The sequence below is a fragment of the Scedosporium apiospermum genome (genome assembly GCF_000732125.1).
Source record: "Scedosporium apiospermum strain IHEM 14462 chromosome Unknown SEQ_SAPIO_0132, whole genome shotgun sequence".
In the NCBI taxonomy this organism is placed as follows: Eukaryota; Fungi; Ascomycota; class Sordariomycetes; order Microascales; family Microascaceae; genus Scedosporium; species Scedosporium apiospermum.
Window position 1 is genome coordinate 1464484 of NW_015971833.1, and position 21889 is coordinate 1486372.

The following is a 21889-nucleotide window of genomic DNA, read 5'->3' on the forward strand; positions in this document are numbered from 1 at the left end:
TGGCAAAGGCAATAAACAGACCCTCTCCGCTCTGATTTTTCCCTCTTTTCTATCAAACACAAGAAAACAAGATGCCATAACCGACAAACATGAACCAAGAGGGACAGATACTCAAAACAAAAAAGATATTCTATATCCGTAGGGCGAGGGATACCTCTATACTCCCGTTCCATTTAAACACACTGAGAAAAAGGAAACAGATGCCGAGGACATGCCAATGGACCGCAAAGACGATCCAAAGGGGCAAGAGACTGAAAGGAAAAGAAAAAGAGATACCCACCGGGCTCTTGGAGAATGTAGAAAAAGAAATTTTGTCGGCCGTTAGACAAAAACAGCACGAGGAATATTTCACCTCACTTCCTCCAACCTCAACCACCCGTCGAAACTCATTTGTTTCGTTCCTCCAACTTTACTCCTGCTTCTTCTTCCCGAACAAGCCACCCTTCTTCGGCACACGCACGATCCAGTACATCACCAACGCCCCCACAATGTTAAATATAATGTATCCCCACACGATGCCGAAATTCCTCCACCGCTCGCTGTAATAGACTCGCGCGCCCTTGAGGAACGTGTTCGTCTCCGAGACGGCGCAGAACTGGCACTCCGTCGTGCTGTTCTGATCCACGAGGTAGCCGCCCGCCTGCGCCATGTAGGGGCCGACGTACTCCATGCACGTCATGCCCTGTGGCGGCGCGAAGTGGAGGATCTCGTTGGCGGCGCAGACCACGTTGGTGTTGGCCACCGCCGTCGAGAGCATGCCCGACACGATGTACGTGAAGGGTGAGATGTAGTACATGAAGATCCAGAACCGCGGCATGGTGTCAGGGTTGGCGAGGACACCACAGAAAATGAGACACAAGCTGAAGAGCACGTTGGCGATGTTGCCGCCTGCCTCGGCCGTCTCAAACCCGGCGATGATGAAGTCTGTAAACGTCGAGGTGAAGAGCAGGAAGAGCAAAAGGTAGAGGAACATGAGCGCGCCTCTCTCCGTCGTCTGCCCAGCGGCTTCGGCGTTGCGGTGCAGGCCGACCGGGTAGTACCAGCAGACAAACATGAGCGCAGCGAGGAGGAAACACCACGGGAGCTCCACGAGGACCTCAGACAACATGAACACCTTCCAGCTATACACCTTGGACGGTCGCTCGCGAACCTCGTACAGATCACGCTGAATGACGAAATGCGGCATAGTCTGCTGCACGAGCTGACCAAACACAGTAAGAATGTTGAAGATGGCGAACATTTGGTTCTGGAGACCCTGGATAGTGTTGCGAGCGTTTAAGAAAACGAGACCAATGTACAGAGCCTAAGGTTGAAACACACACCAAGTTAAAATTCGAATCCAGTGAAAGAAAAAGATGAAAAAAAAAAGGACACGTCGTTGACAGAAAATAGAACTTACCACAAGCACGCAAAGAGTAATCTTCGAATAAATGTAGCTAGGCGTACGCCAATACTGCTGGAAAACACGGAGAGAAACCTCGCGGAACTGCTGGGGGAACGACGCCGCAAATTCGCGGTAGCTGCCGGCATCCTCCTCCCTTGTAGGGACAGGGCCGCGTGTGTCGACCAGTCGTTGAAGTTCTTCCTGGACACCTCTGTACTCGGGGCTCTCGCGCCAGGTCTGGAACCAGTCGAGATCCGTCTCCGAACCCGGCGCGGCGCCGATGACCTCGAGCATCCACTCGGCGGGGTTGGCGTCCTCAGGGCACTTGAGCCCGCTGTGGCGCTCAAAGTAGGAAATCATCGTCTTGGAGTGCTCACCGATCTCGCCAAAGTAGACTGTCTTACCGCCCTTCTGGAGGAAGAGGAGCCTGTCGAAGCGTTGGAAGAGCATGGCCGAGGGCTGATGGATCGTACAGAGGACGGCCTGGCCGCTCTTGGTGAGCTTTTCGAGGAGATCAAGAATAGCCCAGGAAGTCTGGGAGTCAAGACCGGAAGTGGGCTCGTCGACGAAGAGCAGCAGAGGAGGCTTAGCAGCAAGTTCGACACCGATAGTAAGACGCTTTCGCTGTTCGACGTTCAGACCTTCGCCGGGAACACCGACGACAGCATCGGCATATTCTTCCATGTCGAGCAGCTTGATGACCTGGTCGACGTAGGCGAGCTTCTCTTCGCGAGGGACATGAGCGGGTTGGCGGAGGAGAGCGCTAAAGTTGAGCGCTTCGCGGACGGTAGTGGTTTGGAGGTGGAGATCCTGCTGCTGGACGTAACCGGTCTTGCGTTGGAACGAGGTATCACGGGGGTGGCCGTCGACAAGCATGGAACCGGTAATGACACCCATGGAAACTCGATCGGCCAAGCAGTCGAGCAGAGTCGTCTTACCCGCACCGGAAACACCCATCAGCGCCGTCAGGGTACCAGGCTTAACCCAACCGTCAACATGATCCAAAATCCGGCGATTCTCCTTCTTGATCTTGACATCGTAGCACACGTCCTTCCAGTGGAAGACCGAGGTCTGTTGCTGCAAATGACCGGCAAGAGTGGGATCGGCATCGCGGGTGGTGATAGGACCGACCTGGGCCATCATAGCCTCAGGATCATCCGACTTCTTCTCCTTCAGCGAGGCGGGCTTGTAGCCACGGCGGAAAACGAGAACCTCGCCCTTGGACTTCTTCTCAGAGACGAGCTCGGCGGCAATCATGTACGTAGACAGGAAGAAGAGGATGAAACCGATGAGGATACCGAAATTTCGCCACCTATGCGACCATCGATACTGGAACCCAGACTCCAAGTAGTCGTCGCCGGAAACGAACGGCGATCCCGCAATGGAGCCAATAGCCGTGCACACACGGTTCGCAGGGCCGACGTCGGCATAGGCGCCGATCATGGGGGGCACGTACTCCGTGCAAGTGAACTGGCGGTTGTGGAACTCGTTGACCATGAGCGACTCGAAAGCGTACGCAAGCGGATCGATATAATTCATCCAGCGGCACCAACCCAGCATGTAATCGATGGGGATGACGAAACCAGTGAAGATGACGAGACCGAGAATGAGAATAGCGGCCGGTACCATGGCCTGCGAGAGTGTTCGTGATGCCGAGGCGATGGTTCGGAAAATCATTGACATGGCAAGGACAGTCGTGAAGGTCATCAGCAGGAAGAAGAAGAAAGCGCCAGGTTCACGTCGGAGATTCGTCATGAAGTACAACACGACGTTGAATGCGATAGCGTTCATGACCTTGTAAGGCATGTCCACCAGCATAGAAGCTACGGCTTCAGCTGAGGGATGATACAAGGCATACCGAGCGTGTTTCTCGACGATGGGGCGTTGGGCATACAGGGTGAGAATCTGTCATTCGGGTTAGCCTCAGCGTTTTACTTTTATATGTCTTTCGTATCTTAGTAGAATTTCAGGGGAGAACGGGGATCTAACTCACTTCCAAAGCACTAGAGAAGGCATTCATGAGACAGGCGAAGAACACCAGAGCACCACGCTTGAAGAAGCTGCCGGTGGTCATATCCAGATTGTAGAAGACGGAACCGATGATAAGAGACATGATAAAGTTGCCGATAAGAGCACCGAGGGTCAAGCTGGGGTCACCAATGAGGCGGCGGAAACCGCGCCACAAGCACAACTGGACTTGCTGGATGTAGGAGAGGGTGAAGGGCGACTTGGAGCGCTGGCCCTTGGCTTGCTGGGCCTTCTTGTTGGCGCGGAAGGCCTCGGCGTCGGGGCCATTGAGAGCGTGCTTGTCCTTGAAATGCTCGATCTCGGCCTGGAGGACCTTGTACTCGTTGCTGGCCTTCCATGCCGCGGCGAACTCGTCAGGGGTACGGGGGGCCCTGCCTTCGAATCCGCGTCGGACAATGCGTTCCTGAGGACTGGTCATACTGGTCAGGAAGTCGGGGGTTGTGGCGCGAGGGGGACACTCGAAGCCGAGGTTGATGAAGTATTGCCTGGCCTCGGTGGCCTTGCCAAAGAAGATCTGGCGACCCTCGTAAAGCACGGTAGCCTTGTCGAAGAGATCGTAGGCAGACTGAGGAGCCTGGTAGATAGACACGCAGGCGGTGTTGTTGAAGAGCTCAGTCTGGAGGCGGAGGGTCCTGCAGAACTCAATGGCGTTGGCGCTGTCAAGACCTCGAGTACTGTTGTCCCAGCACTGCAAGGGAGCACCGGACAGGGAAGCCTCGGCAATGGTCACACGCTTCCTCTCGCCTCCGGAAACTCCACGGATGTACTCGTTACCCACTCGAGTGTTGACGGTGTGGGAAATACCGAACATGGCCATGACGACGTCTCGGAGGTGGTTTGCGAACATGGTCTTCGTAACGCCCTCGGGGAGTCTCCGGGGTTGACGCGCATGGGCGGCAAAGGTAAGGGTGTCACCGACGGAGAGTTGGGGGAAGTGCTGAGAGGCAATTTGAGTTAGCTTTGGATCACACCTGTAAGTTAGTCGGGTTTCGGGCTTACAGCATCGATTTCGGCAGTGTAGATGGCTTCACCGCGGTGGGCGCTGTGCATCTCCTTGGCAGTCATGCCCTGGTAATTGAAGTACGAGCCATCATCAATGTACAAGCCGTTCGTCTCTCCAGAAATTGTCTTGAGCAGGGTGGAGCAGCCGGAACCGGGAGGACCAAGCACGACAAGCATCTCGCCCTTCTCAACAACACCATCAAAGGAGCGAAGAATGTCGATGCGCCTCTTGGTGCCGCCAGTCAATAAGCGGGCGTACTTGCCCAGGGTGAGCCAGACGTTGGCCACATCCTTTTGATAATCGGTCGCCTCGCCGAAACCGAAGACGTTGAGGTTCTGGAAAGCGACACCAGCAGTGCGGAACTGATGACCCGATCCGACCACCATGTCGACGACAGCCTTAGCCCAGGCGCTCGCCTTGAAGTTCTCGGAGGCGGGGTTTAGAGGTGACTTCTCGTCCGCGACGAATGGGTTGCCGGTGATTCCTACGTGGGACTGGCGGGTGTACTGCCTGGCCAGGGCCTGGACCATGGAGTTCCTGCGCTCGAGCTCGGCCTCGTCATCGTCGAGGGGCTTGTCGATGGGAGTAGGGGACTGATCGCGTGAAACATCGCCAGGGACGATTTCGGTCTCGGAGGTGGCGCGTGTTCTGTTACCGGCTTGGTTTGCAGAATCGATGCTGGCGGCCGGGGCGTGGCCCACCTTCTCGTCGGTAGCCATCTCGCTAGCTGTCGATCGTTGATGATGTCTAGGGGAGTAGCACACCGAAGAGTGCGGAAGTCGTTGAAGGTTGTGGGGCCGCGAGGAGCTCAGGTTTTATGCGACTGTCGAATGATGTCGCGCTGAGCTCCTGATAGAGAGGTTTGGGTAAGCTGTGGGGACAGAATCTTGCCCCTCGTGATATAATTATATTGTGAGTAGGTTCTATCTAGGGAAGAAGCCCGAGCAGGCGCAGGTCTTAGAAGTATGAGGAAGGAGGGGACGAAGAAAAGGAAGTAATAAGAAAAAGAATGAGTTGAATAAAAGTATTAGGTGTAATAGAAGGGGAAAAGGGTGAAAGGGGAGAGTAAGGCTCAGTCAATTGCAGTTGACGGTTTAACTAACTTGACCTCACTTGAAGAAGAAAGTTCTCAGATCTCCAAGAGCCCCTTGAAGAAACTGGAGTTGGGCAAAAGAAGACTAGTCGAAGGGATGGGCACGCCTTGAAATATGACTGCCAAAAGAATTCGGCAACCGTGACCGGGCCAGGCAATGTTCCGTTCCCCGGACTAACTAGACAGCAGAGGTCGAAGGGGTTTTTTCTCTTTTTGTTTTTTTTTTTGTTTTGCCTCGTCTTTTTTTCTGCTTCCATTCCACACACCCTTCCTTCCTTGCCTTCTCCGACCGATGTTACCTGGGAAGTCGCGAAGTCTCTTAACGCCGCCCCTATTTCCACCCCACCCACGCCCCTCCACTTCCCTCCGCTTCCCTCCACTTTCGCCCCTGGTCCTTCCCACCGACCTCAAAGTCTGTACCCGGTACCTTCTGTAGGCTTTTGTTTCCTAGCCTGGGACACTCCTTTCCACGCTTCCCACGTGCTGCCCATTCAGGACCTGCAAGTCCACGAGATTTCGGACAGGGGCAACTTCGAAGAAGGAAGGAGGCTTCGTACTTGTCTGTTCCGTTTATGACATATCAGCGGCTTCACCATCACAATCATAAGGCGTTCCAAATTAAGCAGAAAGGGAAAAAAAATTGAACTCAGAATCCAGAGATTATCTTGAAGGCTACTGTACATACGCAGCACAGTCCTCGCATGTGCCTTGCACCCCTGGGGGTGTGGGTGGTGCGACCTGTACTCATACTTCGCACGCGCACCAGCTGCTGATGCAATCGCCCATAACTGCAGCGGCGGAATCCCGCGCTCAATTGGGACAGAATTGACACTTAACTCCGTCCGCCGCGGTCTGCTCTTCGTGCTTCGTCCAACGTGGAATATGTACGAAGTACTTCGTAGTCTCAAGGCAAACGCACGTCACCCCACCGGATCACGTCTGACCTCTGCCGGAGTCTCTGCTAGAACGAAGCGAAGGTGCTTCTCTCACGGATCAATTGATGCCTATCCCGGATCTACGAAGTACAAGTACAGGAAGGACCTCTGCCGTTGCTCGTGCTGTGTTTGCCCTGGGAAAAGCATCATTGATCCTGGAGCTCGCTCTCCCGGATTGTTCCACCTGCCAAGAGATCCCAGCACCCCTACCAAATTGATATTTCTGTCCGAGTGGAGAATCCATCCTCATTCGGCGACACTGAACCTAAGCGACTACTCCACAACCCGGCGGGCAGTCACGTCACACTGCACCCTTCCAAAGTGAAGTGCAATTGCCTCACCAATCCAATTTGCAAGGGCATGATGTGAGATGAGGCACTGGGCACTGCTCAGAAGGGATGCAGCTGCCTGGAAAGGCGTACTTATTTGCATACAAAATGGCTACTCCTACCAAGCAGACGAACGGTATCCAACTAATATACTCATATACCATTACCGGGTATTGTATCTCGATTGATTGAGAAAGGACAGTCGCTTCCGGGTTAAAAGACGATAGCCCCCAGCTATTATTGTTTGACAGTGTTGTCTGTACGAAGCCATCATGCATGCCGACCAACTAAACTTCTTAAAATCCACATTAATAACAAGAGCCTCCTGGTTAAGATTAAGCCTGGGCTGCGCCTCCGAACTCCCACTTCTCCACACGACAGTGGACAAGGAGTCGCGTTCAGTCGAGGCACTCGCCATTCGAGAATTTATAGTGGTCGAAAGCATCGAATTGATGGGGAGAAGCCCCACAACTAACATCAACTTGTGGGAATGGCACATTGCCAACCCACTTTTTTGGTTCTGAAATCAGAACGCATCATCGCAAAGCGGCGGAACCCCGCCAGGCTGTCTTTCTCTCATACAAAGCAGCTTGTGAAGTAATTGCGATTTGCGATGCGAGCAGGCGAACTGCCGGGAGACGGGAGAAGACATTGATGCCATTCCAGTGGCGGAAGCATACGGTTCATCTGATATTGGCTGAATTATGCGTCGACGGGAACCACATTCTGGTTCGTAAACATGCTCAAACAAAGGTATAGTCGGCATCAACAGCCTTAGCATCCAAATCCAAGTTTATATCATTTGCCCCGCTCCTACCCTCGTTTCCTTCGGCTCAGGCAACGCCAGCACCAGCTAACGTGAACCTCGCATTCGCCAAAGGCTCAACTTCTCAATTCTGAAGAAAGCGCTGAAGGATGTACAGGTACTTCATGTCTTGCGTGGCGCTAGCGATCGACTTGCGCTGACACCGACTCTCGAGTGCACCAGGCACGGGAAGATATGCTAGAAGTTTCCCCAAAAATTCTTGGTGGACCCAGCGCCTCGGAGTCTTGATCTTCCCGACTTCCCGCCAAATCTCACCCTCTTTTTCACTAATCCTCCCCGCCCAGCGTCGGGACAACACCGACAATAGTTGTCGTCTGGCTCTGAGTTGTCATAATTTTGCTCATGTCCACCAGCTTGATATCTTACACTTGCTGAAACTTCGACGTGAAGTGTATCTTTCCAGCGCAGATCTCCTGCTGACAGGGCGTGGATGAGTCATTATTACCTCAAACTTGCGAATCTGGAGTGAAGATGAGTGGGATTCGATGATACTGAGAATACATTTTCTCTCGCCCGCTCGCACTCGGACCCAATCACCATCACACGATGTCTCGTTCCAGAGGGAAATCCCGCGAGATATGTTTCCGTGGAAGTTTCCGTGCACATGTAACAGTTCCAGGTTTCCTGAGACCCAGATTGTCGGGTGAGTTGCATCATGATGTTAATAATGGTATATTGGCGTGCGTTTGCAGTTGCTTTTCTCCCTCCCTTCAAGATGGTGACAGCCTTCCAGTGCCACGGGGGATGGAGAACCTCCGAACCCGAAAACGAGGTTGAGCGGAAAAACTATTCTCAAAAAGTCTACCAAGCACGTCTCACACCTTCTGCCTTCGTACTTCGTAATTGGTACCCGTCAAAAAGTACTTCGTCCCCTGTACGAGGCTTGACTCGGCAAGTGGCTCTCAACTTGACTCCAAGGTCCCCAAGCCACACCTCCACTTCGACCCACCCCCACCCCCCAACCCTAGCAATCAAGCCGATTCGATCTTGCTTTTTTTGTTGTCCCTCTTTTTTTCGCAAGGGTCCGGGAATGCCCCATCGCAGCCCCATCGCATGGCTGGAAAAACCGCGGAAAATTGGATGTTCCGCCTCTTTTTTACCCTTGCCCTTTTCTCGGGGTCCGCTAAGAACCCGACAGCCATCTTATCTCTGTCAACCTTAAAACCCGATTCCATGGATGCTCCAATTAATTCTACCAATCAAACGCAACTTACAAACAACATCGTGGGTTTCTTCCACTTCCACGCGAGGCGAGTGAACATCGCATGTCAATATCCAGCTAGTGCATATTTGTTTTTACTTTTTTCCAAAGTCCGACACGGCAGTACTTCGTATCGGACGCAAGGGGCGACACGCGTCATAAATCATCGGACTTTGCACAAGGCGACCCCATACGGAGCATTCTCCGTCACCATCATCTTTCCAAGGGCTGTCGGAGATAATTAGTCATCATCCCGGGCTTCGGTCCCGATCAACACCCCGGCGATGGTAACTCAAACGGGTCATTGATGAACGAGATTTTGTCAATTTCGAGGGCTCTTCTTCCCTATCTGATATTCTTACCCCCTTTGCGGAACTTTGTTTATCGCGCATAAGCTTACGAAGCCGAACACCGTGGTTAGGGCCGTAGTCTAGACGCGTCGGAGGGAGCGGTGATATCTGGATGCTACATGGACCCTTACACACCGTTAAGCCCGAGAGGGCATCATTGGATCGTTTCTCTCAGGGTGAAGTAGATGTCCACCATTCCCAAAAGCCTCGAGCGCTTTTGGTAGCAAAGTCCGAGAGTTCTGAAACTGGCAACACCTCTCTGCGTACTCTTCTTACCATTCAAGAGTGGAAGAGTTTCAATGGACCCTTCTCTGATGTATAAATACGGAGGTGATGCCATGTTTCGTCACTTCTTAGGCTGAGGCAGCCGTTTCTGCCCCGTGGTTCGATTCAGAGCTCCTTTCTTCCTCTCCGGGGCTAAGGGGAAGCCGATCAGTAGGATCAAAGGCTGGCCCAAGCGATGGGGTAAGAATCCTTGCTTGCCAAGAGATTGTACGAAGTAGTGTAGGTGTGAGGGACTGGCAAGAAAATAGGGATGGGCACCGGGACCTTTTCTCGGCAGGCATCCATTTCCAAGGCACAAGGGAGGGACAGACCCTGACCGGGTTGGCGGAGTTAGGCCTTAACATTTGGATGCTGTTCATATTAGGTAACTTGGGTATCTCGGAAACTTGTGTATCTTGGTACCTGTGTATATCCAAGTGCAATTGCAGCACATTTTCCCCTTTCAACTTCAGATGTTCATTTGAGAAGACCGGGAACTTTGATTGAAGAAAAAAGAAAAAGAAATAGGGAAAAAGAGAAGAGGGAAAATGGGGAAAGAGTAAAGAAGGAAGGAAGAAAGAAAGAAACGAGGTAAAGAGAGGGGTCATAAATAGATAAGGCTCGCCAGGCTTTGAGAACCGGCCTCATAACTGAATACGGACACACCAAGATATAAGTGAGAGAAGAAGTATTGCGGGTTCGCTTTTTTCTTGTTTAACTGCCCGTTCTCAACTGGCGAGGTAGTCGAGCCTCGGTAGAATGATGCCATCGGGACAGGATATGTGTCCCCTTGTTTGCCTGGGGAAATAATAGAATGAAGGGGAGTGTTTGTCGAGGCTGGCATCAGGTCAAGAGCTCAAGATCGAGCTAGCCGGATCTCACCGAGCATAGACGGCGACGGGGAACTTCAAAAGCACCTCGTAGACACACCACGAACTTCCCTCCTCTCGATACTCCCCTTCTTTACATCCCTTCTCAAACCCCCTCCAGCACCCTTATACGGCACGAACCCACACACCAATCCCCTCGCATCCCTCTTCACTCCTCCTCCCGTGACAGCACTCTGCCCCCTCGCCCCAGTGTTTGCCAACACTTCCAGCGCTTTCTTCACAGCCTCATAGTCGCCAAAAAACTCATGGGCCCTCACATCCCCTCCCTTCACAATCCCATGCCCCAACGTAACGCCCCAAACATCACCCTTCCCCACGGAAATAGCATGCGCATCGGCATCCTCGTCCCTCTCCAAGAGCACCGAATAAACGACACCCCTATATCTCACATCACTCTCATTCTTCCTCCCAGCAACCATCTTGGCAGGAAACTGCCACGTGCCCCTCCTCGCAACAGGATGCCACGGCGTAACGAGAACGTCTCCGCTAATCCGACACATGATCTCATCTTCCACCGGTGTAGCAAGCACATTTTCCACACTCCTCGGCCCCTTAGGTGTCACGACGACCATCCCTCTTCTTAGCTTGCGTATCTCAATCTGTCGTCCACCTGGAAGCCGAACAAGCGTAGACCCCGCAAAACAAGTGCCGGCCGCATTCCTGTACAAACTCATGTCGTAATGGCCCTTATACGTAGTCTCCCGCGACGGCGGCGGAGGCTCCAGGCTATCGAACAAGTTATCCAGAACATCCCTACACTGGATGAATAGCGGGCTATCCTTCGAATACTGCAGCGGACCCGGGTCCTTGAACGAGTTGCAGATCTGCCTCTCGTGCGCAGACTTCAAACTGAGCAGGAAGTGCGCACCCCACGTCCCGAAATACTGCGCACTCACACCCATCGGGATCTGTCCGTCCTTCTCCTCCGTCAATTCGTGGAGCAACGACTCGTTGGGGCCTTCGTCATCGGCGAAAGCGCGTGCTGGGAGTTCGGAGACGAGTCTCTTGACGGCCTGGAGGCGTTTGGGGGCGTTTTCTGCGAGGTTCTCCTGACTGTCCAGCGTCGTGTGTTCGCCATCGATCTTGAGGCGGTACAGAGAGCCTAGATACTCGCAAATGCGCGAGCGGGAGACGTGGTAGGCTATCTCAGCGGGGTCAGGGAATCCTGGCGCCGGAAAATCGAGGCGGAGAGGGGTTCGGGCGGTAACGGTGTGGACGTCGCCGGTCATGCAGGAAAATGTGAGCGTTGCTTCGACGGCGGAGGACGGGAGATGAGGTGCCGTGCCGAGACCGTCGGGGGCGAGAAGGAAAATGTCGCGCGATTGGCCGTATTGGAGGTTGCCGAGCGGAAGGGTGAGTTCGGTGTATTTTCGACCGTCCTCTTCTTCGACGTCGGCCGGTTTTGGGGCGGCGGCTACGAGGCCGGTGGTGGTTTGGAGGTTGAAGCCGCGGGGGTAACGGAGGCGGAGAGCGGTTTTGTCGGAGTAGGTTGATTGGAGGTTTGCTAGGGCGTGGATGAAGACGGTGCCCTATGTTTCTCGTTCGTTAGTGTTGAAAGGTTGTAGAGGGGGTGGTTTTCGAGGGGATAATGAAAACACCTACAAGCATGCTGCTGTCTGGGATGAAGGAGTAGCCGCCGCGCCCAACGTCGGCGATGGACTTGAGGAGTCCGGATCGAAGCTCGTCGCCGAAGCCAAATGTGTGGATGGCAGGAATGATTTCTTTCCTTTCTAGCAGCTTGGGCACGTAGCCTCTCGAGGGACAGCTAGCAACAGTTCAATGTTAGCTCCCTTTCTCAAGATACCCTCAAGCACCACCCGCTCTAGGAAGCAGGAAAAAAGAACTCACTGCATATTCGGCATCCCATCGGTAAGAACCTAGAAGTAAACCACCCGATTAGTTCAACGTTGTTTCTCTCCTTGCGTTACTGCAAAACCATCCCCATAACAATTCGCCCCCGCAGAAAAAGACATACCATCATAGCTGGGAGTCTTCCCTCCTGCCGCTCTGCCTCGTCGAAAAGAGCCAATCCCTCTAACATTCCCCCCCACAAATTCGTCAGCCCATGCGGGTTCATGCAGAGAATGGCCTCCTTGCATGCCGCCTTATTACTCTCCGTCATGACTTCCAACTCCCTCAACACCCTAGCCGAGCTACCAAACGTCACGATCCCCAAACGGTCCCGTTCGTCCAGTGTCTCGAGGATGGTCAAAGCCGCGTGCTTGGTCAAATCCAGCACCGAGAAGCCGTAGTTCGGCTCGTCTCCGGCACCACCACCGGGGACGGGAGCCTCGCTCCCCATGGAGCCGGAGACATCTATGACGAGGACAATGTCGCAGGGAGTCCGGGGGAGGTGTTCCGGTGCCGCCGTCGGAGCCGTGGACTTACCTTTGCCCTTTTCATCGCTGTCGGCATTGGGAAGTGGTCGGGGAGCATGTGGCGGTTGGACTTTAATGAGAACGCCGGAGTATTTTGGGACGGGGTGGATGGAGAGGGTTACCTCGCTGGCGGGTTCTTGTTCGAAGAGGGTTGCTGTGGGCGAGGTGGGTTCATCATCCGGTTGTTGGTTGGCGGGCGACCGGGCCTTTGACAGAAAGGGGATATCAATCCGGACCTGGGATACGGCGTTAGAGGCATTAAGGAACGTTGAGGACTTTGATTGGAGTGGTGCGTGCCATGGCTGCTGCTGTGTTACGCTGGAGGCGTAAATGTTCCGGTATAGGGCTGAGAGAGTCCAGCTCAATTGGCGAGATCCGGTGTGGCTTGGTGGGATCACGATATAATTGATGATGTTGCGATGTTGCTTTCGACGATAAGATGCACACAGCGCAACGACTTCCCACGAGAATCGGGAGGAATTCAGCAAAGATAAATCTACTACAACATGCGCTCTCCCTTCTCCAAATAATATATTTTTGCCTTGAAAGAGTGGGATGATCCCGTCAGGAAGCATTGCACAGCCGCATTCCAGTTCCCAGCATGATCGGACTCAAAGTCCCAATCCAGAGTCAGTTGCCTGACTGCAGTTGGAGCCTTCACAGCCCCAACTAACCGAATCGCGACAAGTGACGTCTGGGTTACTGTCAAGGGCTTTTCAGCTCTCACTAGCACTGAACTATAAACTGGGGAACATGGTCATGACCCTGCATGCCAAGACAACTCAGACGATTCAAATGTCACTGCGTAACGACAAGCTTCGGTCAGGGAGTCACACCAGCTTGACCTTTGTTTGCTTCGGAGGTCAGGACGAGGGGTTTGGACGAGGCTATCGTGAGGCTGACCGAATGGAAGAATAGGAGAACAGGCTGCCCACGGGTCCCCCTTTTTTCATTGTTTCTTTTTACATTTAAATATTATGTCCTGTCCGAGTTAAGTTCCAATCTCAAACCAATTGAAGGCAAGATGAAAGATGAATCATTGATGCTGCGCTCCCATCGATGTCAGATGCCCATCTTACACTCCATAAAGGACATAACATTCCTCCGTTTCCGCGCCATTGCGCGACCGGACCAACTGTATAAATGGGACCCCTTGAGATCATTGATCCCCTTGAAAGAGTCTCCGTTGGCAGCAACGTTTTGGATAAACTCTGCTGCTGTTGTGGATTTTACCGGAAATGGAAAAATCGTGAATCCTGGTTTGGCAAAGGTCCCCGGCAGACAGAAGTCAATTGCGCCACGAAATATCCTCCACAACACTATCAATGGATTGGATCGTCGCCATGCCCTATCAAATATAGTTTAGTTTGCTTAACCTCTTCTCTTCAAGAATACTACCACGATGTGGACAGGCTTAGGTCGGGATGGCAAACCTAATGGGAACCGACCGACTGCGCCACCGCAATCAAGTCCTATTCGCAGGGCACAATTTCGACGATAAGAAAGCATCAACTCCCGAGACCAGATGCTATAAGTCGTTGCCTATACGTGGGTCTTTGCTTTTATGCCTCTTGGGCTGCTGCGTCTCGCTGATTCTCGACCACCGATGATCCACAATATCAAGATTGTCCATGCACAGGTCTCAATTTTCACTGCCCTAATGATCCGTTATGCCAATGAACAACCGAAATAACAAGTTCGAGGGCGGTGTAGACCCTCATGTCGAGTCCACATGCTGACAAGCAAGCCGCTTCTTACCGGTCCTACCAAAGGTGCGAGACGTGCCACGATAACCCAATGTCCAGGCGTTGTATGGTGTGACATGCCGTTTTAATCGATTGATGGATTCGATCTCATCCTCTCTGATTAGCTCGAAGCAGCATCGGAGCAAAAGGGCCGACGAAAAGAAGGAAACGAAACAGGACACACCTATGGAATACTATCGTACGAAGTGCCAATGATGACCTAGATCCCACTCAACTTGCTCCGTAGAAAGAGTCTGGGGACAGATGACTCTTAAAATGGAAAAAAACCAACAAGGCCGAGTTGCTTAGCGGTGGAGCTTCAGTGGAGGCCTGGTTTGCCGAATCCAAACTAGGATGGGGCCGGCGGGCTCTAATCGGTCCGCAGAAGGATTCTAGGCGAGTTCCTGTGGTATTTGATGGAGAAAAATACGATTTCAGTAAGTGGGGAGTCTCTCGACTATCTAGTTGAGTGGCCATGGCGCTATCGTTTCTTCTCCGCATTAGGTCAAAGGACTGCGGGCCGTGAACTAGATCTAGCAGGATAGTGATGATGAGGCAGATGGTGATGGTCCTGCTAAAATGTGCTGCGGATTGATCTAGCCGACACAAGAGCGACAAGCCAGCCCTTTCTCTCGAGCAATAGAACAAGGAAAGCCCATCGCTCAGGTCCGGGTGCAAGTTGCAAGGTGCCCGCCCACAATCTGGCAACCGAGCGGTCCCAGGCGACATGATTCGTCGAGCTCTTATAAGACCTCTTAACCGACACTCAGGCCCCGAAATTAAGTATGTTGAGAGCAGAATCCCGCCAACTGCTGACCGTGGTCTGCTCCGGCCTGGGATCTCGGCGTTCGTTGCGGGCCGGATCGGATCGACTCCGGCCATGGGCGCTGGTGCGGGGGGAGCACCGAAGTTCCAGGACAACATTGGCAGTGTTGGTATCACATCATCGCTGTCTGGATCTTAGAGAAACGGTCAAGCGTCGAGAGGAATGTAGAAAGAAAAGAAAACTTCAACTTACACCCTTCACAGACCCAACTTACCCCCTCCAGCTCATGCACAACAGAAGCAACACGAGTCCATTCTTTACTCGGCCCGTCCCGTCCGCTAATCTCCCCAGCCGGGGCAAAGAAAAAGCAGAGTAGTACATAGGAAACTCCACTCAACTCGTTCCAATGCCTCAATCCGGCCCGAGGCCGACAGCCGATTGCTTCGATTTTTCGGTTTCATTATTCCACTGCAGGACTTGTCCAAATCATGGACTTGGCCGAACCCATATACAACAAGCCAAGAGCTATTAGTCCGCAGCTCGACCCGGCGACACTCACCGGCAACGGTGCAAGGGTCGGGCAGTCCAACGCTCGCTAAGGTGTGGGTGTGGCCGAGTTCTCCCGACACACTCGGATACGAGATATATAATGATGCGGTTTATATTAATTAATATATTCCAGCGCGACCATGGGATAATTTACTGTCATCTCTTGAAGGAAATCGAATGGGAAACATGGTATTCTGGAAATGGAAGATAGAATCTCGGAGAGCAGGTGCGCCGTCCATGTATAAAACCGGCCTATTAACCCGCCTTTCTCTGTGACTGCGCAACATCGTCAAAGACACGACATCGTCACTGACTAGCTCCTCGCTCAAGAAATCCCAAGTTCTTAGCTTCAAACTCGACACCTTAAAGACATTTAGCACATCTCTCATCACTCCCACAAAGGAAAAAAAATGCTTCTCCACCTCCTCCCAGCGGCCCTTCTTCTCCTCTCCTCCGCAACCGCAGCAAATCTTGCTCCCAGCTCCGACAATCGCCCCTGCGGCTTCCGCATCGCCCCCTGCCCGGAATCCATGTCTTGCTCCGCCCTGGACCCGTCCTGCCCCCAGACCCGCGGCGAAAACTGCGCCGGCCGCTGCGTCCCTGCCACTACCGCAGCATACCCCGTTCCGACAGCTTCGGAATAATACTTCGTAATAACCCCACGACGTGTTAACCCACGGCCACGTGCACTGCCGTTCCCATGCCGAGTTACCAACCTTGTGGAGGAGATAGGAAGGAAGGGCCGTTGAAGTTCCAGGAGCGATATGTGTTCGTGGATGACCCGAGGGCAGAAGGGTGTGGGATGGCGTGTGATGGCTTGGGAGTGTGCGTGGAGAAGAGGACTTGTGGGGGGGAGTATTTTGGGATTCCGTGTCCGGAGGGGTTGATTTGTGTTGAGGATCCTGCGGATGGGTGTGATCCTGAGTTGGGAGCTGTGGATTGCAACAGGGTTTGCGTGTAAATGGAGGAAGGGAGCTAGAAAAGGTTATATCCGCCGTTCCAGTATTTAGATCTGGTGTCTACCAGGCAGGGAAGCAGTACCAGGAAATACATCAAAGAATACGGCCCCTCTCAAGGGTTTATTCCTCCATTTTATTTCCCTCTTCAATGGCCTCCCCCGATTTCATGTTCACCCTTCAATCTTCTCTTCGGTCCCATCCCACGCCTTCCTCTTCCCGGTCTCGAATACCCAGAAGACATGGGGGTTGTAAATCCCAACAGCAAAAAGATTGCTCAGCTCACACTTCGCAACCCAAATTTTGATACCCTCCCAGTCCCCCGACCCTCACATCACCCCAACGCTCCGTGAATTTATCAATACGCTCATCCATGACGAGGTTTCATCTCATCTAACAGGGGTAGAGGAAAGCTACCAGTCCAGGCCTGCGCGAAGGCCATTGGCATGAGCCCATAAAAGCGACGGAATAGGGGCAGTGAAGAGAAAGATGTTTTGGTACAGGCGCGGAGGGCGCCGACTTTTTGAACGGACTCACTCGTGTATCGCGTGGGGTCGGTCGAAGTGCCCAGCATGCTAAAGTCAGCGGCGTAGCCTGTGCACTAGATGGTATGGTATCCGCGCCGAGGCGGGTGCTACCCATAAACTCTCCCTCGTTGGACCGATCATTTCCTTGATGCCGACGACATCGCCCGCTTCCAACGACGCAATGATTGTGTCGGAGATAGCAACGACAGCAGTAGTGAACCGCAGGGCAGGTTGGTGCATCCACCGCTGTCCTGCCAAGTTCTCGCATATCCCTTAAAATGGCTCATCTGGATTCCCTTCTCGCCGCGGTATACCGCAACCGCTCTAACCGCCGATCAACTCAGAGCTGGTTCCCATGTACTACTGAGGGCGTAGAGTCATACATTTTCACTCGTCCTGCGCCGCGGAAGCGAGGATTGAAAATGATCCGCCAGCCCCCGCAAAAATCAGTTTCTTCTCCCGGACCGGCTTCGAGTTGATTAGCGTCGGAATCTCGACATCGGCCTCCACGTCATGGCCCGTCCGGCCACTATCTGCGAAACCCCAGGAGTAAGCTTTCCCTTTACTTGTAACTGCGAAACTGTGATCTGTCCCAGCAGCGACAAGTGAGATGAACGGGAGGTCTAATATGAGGAATTCAGTTAGATTAGCCTCTTCGAGCATACGATAGTGTACATCTCTCCCTTACCTGGCGACTCAGTGGGGTCCACGAGGATGCGAGGATTGCCCCGCTCATCATAGATAGTGTTATCTTCAGTAAAAACCTCATCTCTGAGGCCGACTTGACAGCCATCCATCCGGCCCCAGGTAAGTAGTTTTCCATCAGCCGTGCAAGCGAGCGAATGGTGCTCCCCGCCGGCAATATCGACGACATTGTAATTCTCCAAGGCGTGGATTAAGGACGGTTTCAACACGGCCGCGCCATCTTCTCCTGCTCCATCTGCAATGGCGAGCTCTGCATAGTTGTTGAGGCCCCAACCATGCACACGGCCTTCTTGGTCAATAGCGAAACTGTGGTAAGACCCGCAGGCAATCTTGACAGCCTTGGCACCGCGCAGGGGCAGACGTCCAATGCTGGCAGGTCTAAGGGCGGACTTGGCGTGCCCAGCGACGACTCTCCGAGCCAGCTGGCTCTGATCGCCAGCGCCCCACGTGAACACCTTCCCTTTGCCATCAAGGGCTAGCACGTGGTTAGTCCCCATGGCAAGTCGTCGAATATCTTTGAGATCGGGGACAAGAACAGGAGTGGCCTGTATCCGGGCTTTGTCACTGAATCCTATGATGCCTTCGTCGGACCGGAACGTGCCCCAGCCATAGACCCTGCCATCCTCGGTCAGAGCAAATGAGGCATTATCCCCAGCTACCACCTGAACCCATACTATCGACGGATCAAGGCCGGATGTATCGATCGGCCCTGGGTGGCTCTCGGCGGGATTCAACTCGTCGTCCTCCTCTTCGGGGACATTCGTATTGCGACCTAGGGCACCGAGGTCATTCACGCCCCAAGTAAGAATTTTGTTGTCCTTTGTGAGTGCGACAGCATGCATGCCACCGCAGGCGATCTGCACCACGCCAACATCCGCCGAAGAGAGCAACGTATTTAGGCGGGGCTTCGAGACATCAGTTAACGGTAGACCTTCGACGATCTTGCTCCCGAGCCCCAGTTCTCCACCTGAACCCTCACCAAAGACGAAAACATCAAGAGGTTGCCTCGGTGCCTCATTCACCGTCTCGGAAACCTTGCGTTCCTGCTTCTTGGCGGTGGGGATCGGTTTCTGAGGCTTGGGAAGGACGGAACTACCAAGGCGCCTGGTCTTCGTCTTGGCGTTACCGCCACGACTGGTCCTTTTAGCTGTGACATGATCGTGAACATGATCGTCTTCGACTCTTTTCCTCTTTGAACTCGTCTTGACGGGTATGGCCTTGTTCCCCTTGCTCAGCTTATCATCCTTTGGGGCGGGTTTCTTATCGCGGGTTTTCATCATCAGAGAGGAAGCCGTCCAGGCAGGCGTCTTTGTTGATGATGCTATTTTTAGGCTATCAGACGACGCTAGCCAGCGAAATGGAGTCTATTGCCTTTGTTGAGACTACCACCTGGAACTGGTCTTCCCAGGGGATGCTAGCGTGGGAAAGAGAGATACAATGGCAAGAAGGTAAAACGGACGAAGTGAAAAGGAAAAAGCAATGCTATGTTGCCAACAGCAGTACCAGATTCAGACTCGTGTGGCCCAAGCTTCAATTGTTGGATGTGTCGACGCATATGGAGTGGTTAGTCATCAACTGCTTCCCTTTCTTCCTTACCAGGGTTCCAAAACGGGAAAACAGCACAGCTCTAACAATCCATTCAAGACACCACTCGTCTCCAGGGTTGAGTGGCGCAATGGTAGCGCGTTGCTTTCCGGTTCAGTCGCCAGGAAGTTGGCAAAGGTTCTGGGTTCGAGTCCCAGCTTGATCGACTATTTTTGCCATTTTCACCGTCTAACCGTCATTATGTTTCCTTTTTTTGTTGGCGTCTGTCGTTAAATCTATTATTGTCTATATGTTGTTCTTTTCGGTTTTTGTGGTCCTAGGAAAGAGGGAGAATAGTTGAGCACGAAAGGTCGAGGGGTATTTTCCCGGTGATGTTGAAGGCTGGCAGATATTGGTACGACAGAAGCAACAGCGGCAACACACTTGGATGAATAGCAATTGCAGCCTCGGCAAGTTCTTCTTTTTTGTTTTCCCATCCACGAGTTGAGTAGAATAGATAAAATACATGATTATCGTCTTGATATTGTTACAAACCCTTTTTATCCAACAAACCATTCCTCTTACACCGACGAGTACACAGCCGTCACAAGCCCGCCACACTCCACCTTCTGCTCCGTACTAACCTTCCTCCCCTTCCCATCCTCCAACCTCACCGTCCTCCTCGGCGCCAACAACAACCGCTGATCACCCCCCTTCGCAACCACCGCCTCCTCTGTATTCCTCGTCGAAGAATCCAAGCCCGCTACATACGCAGGCGCATTCAAATTCGTACGCTTCCCCGTCCCGAGTTGGTAATGCTCGTTCCCGCCCCAAAAGAGCACGTCGCTGCCGCGATTCGTCCTATCGCGCGCGCGCCGCGCGGAAACCTTAGCGTCCATGACGGCAGCGGCGTGCGTCGTGCCGACGGACAGGTGGGAGATCTTGACGGGCGCTAGCTTGTTGGTGGATTCGTCGAATTCGAAGACCGAGGAGAGGGATTTGACCTTGGTGGGTTGAGGGGCGGCGTGGACGAATTTGCCGGTGCCCAGGGTGCCGAAGAGACCGCTTCCGCAGGCCCAGACATCGAAGGTCTGGTTGGGGGTGTCCTTGGCGGCGAGGGCAGTGGAGGAGGCGGTGGGGTTCTTGGTGGCGTCGACGGTGAAGAAGGTGGTCATGCCGCCCGCTGCGATAGACGTGGCGCGGGGGATGTAGTCGGTCTTGGCATAGAGCTTGTCAAGCTGGAGCTCGGTGGGCGTGTCGACGAATTGGTGCCCGCGGTTCGTCGCGAAGCCGAGCTGGCCGTAGATGTTGTCGCCGAAGACGAGGACCTTGCCGGTCTTGGTCAAAACGACGGAGTGTAGATCACCCGCGGCGATTTGGACAACGGGGGTGTTGGAAAGCGTAGTCAGTTCGTGGGCTTGGTCGTAAGCGCCGGCGGGACGGGTGAGCCACGTTAGACCGGGCACGCCGAGCTGGCCCTTGGAGGGGAACTCGAGGACGCTGGCGGCGGCAGAGAAGACGCGGCCCTTGGATGTAAGCATTAGACAATGCTCAATGCCGCTGCTGATGTCAACGACCTTCTCACTACCCGACAGTGTCTGGGGCGTGAGCAATCGGTAGTTGATAGTGTCGGGTTGCTGCGAGCCCCAGAAGGAGCCCTTAGGAGTGAGTTTCGCCCCGGTCAATTGGTCCTGTCGAGAGACAGGAACAGAGTACACGGCGCCATTCGAAGAGAGAGCGATGACCCGGTCCGATGAGAGCGTCACCTTGACAAGGTCCTTGCCTTGCAGCGTCATAACGGGCCCAGGCTGAGTGACAGAAAGACCGGTTCCCCACAAGACGAGATCGCCCTTCTCGTTAATAGCAGCTCCATAGTCAGCATTCAGCTTCAAGTCCCGTAATATCTGATCCTCGAAGAACGGGATTCTGCGAGGAGACTTAATAACAGCCTCGTTAGAGGTCGGATCAATGACCTTTCCGGCATTCGAGCCCCAGGCATAGACACCGGGATGATCCCAGCTACTCTTAGCCGGCTCACTCTCAAGCGAAGCAGCCGTCGGAAGCTCTACCGGCGTCACAACCTTGGGAGCAGACTTCTTAGGCTTCTTAGGAGCTTCAGGTTCCTTCGCTGGGCTGGCAAATTTGGGGTAGAGGTAGTAGAAAGCCCCAGCAGATACACCAAATGCGGCAAGGAGGCCTAGGACAGGCGGGCGTCGCGGTGGTTGCTGTTCTTGTCTAGGTATCTCTGGCTGGGGAGCGCCATCATGAACCCGGCGATTGAGAGCTGGTTGTTGAGACCGGACAGTCCTCCAGGTTCGCCCAGGTCGGGCCGGGGTGCGACCCGGGGTGCGACGCAGCAGCGCGCTGCCTCTTGAAAGTGAGCTCATATCAATTAAGTAAAGCCAATCGGCCGGGCCATAGGCGTGGCCGTGATTA

At 53.5% G+C, this 21889-nt stretch overlaps 3 protein-coding genes and 2 pseudogenes across 3 annotated transcripts; 1 reads left to right on the forward strand and 4 right to left on the reverse strand.

Annotated features, from left to right (window-relative positions):
• Nucleotides 1-409: 409 nt before the first annotated feature.
• On the reverse strand, nucleotides 410-5134 carry SAPIO_CDS9136 (ABC transporter CDR4; the record flags this gene model as incomplete). Its single annotated transcript, XM_016790608.1, has 4 exons — nucleotides 410-1303; nucleotides 1400-3289; nucleotides 3378-4349; nucleotides 4412-5134. The coding sequence occupies 4 exons, from the start codon at nucleotides 5132-5134 to the stop codon at nucleotides 410-412; spliced, it is 4479 nt and encodes a 1492-aa protein (XP_016639911.1).
• Nucleotides 5135-10320: 5186 nt separating this feature from the next.
• On the reverse strand, nucleotides 10321-12981 carry SAPIO_CDS9137 (U-box domain-containing protein; the record flags this gene model as incomplete). The annotated part of the gene is made up of 5 exons (XM_016790609.1): nucleotides 10321-11832; nucleotides 11906-12068; nucleotides 12152-12180; nucleotides 12279-12887; nucleotides 12949-12981. The coding sequence occupies 5 exons, from the start codon at nucleotides 12979-12981 to the stop codon at nucleotides 10321-10323; spliced, it is 2346 nt and encodes a 781-aa protein (XP_016639912.1).
• Nucleotides 12982-16151: 3170 nt separating this feature from the next.
• Nucleotides 16152-16385, forward strand: SAPIO_CDS9138 (annotated as a pseudogene; the record flags this gene model as incomplete).
• Nucleotides 16386-17611: 1226 nt separating this feature from the next.
• Nucleotides 17612-19206, reverse strand: SAPIO_CDS9139 (Protein pim1; the record flags this gene model as incomplete). The annotated part of the gene is made up of 2 exons (XM_016790610.1): nucleotides 17612-17847; nucleotides 17913-19206. The coding sequence occupies 2 exons, from the start codon at nucleotides 19204-19206 to the stop codon at nucleotides 17612-17614; spliced, it is 1530 nt and encodes a 509-aa protein (XP_016639913.1).
• Nucleotides 19207-20034: 828 nt separating this feature from the next.
• On the reverse strand, nucleotides 20035-21840 carry SAPIO_CDS9140 (annotated as a pseudogene; the record flags this gene model as incomplete).
• Between the last annotated feature and the right edge of the window lie 49 nt (nucleotides 21841-21889).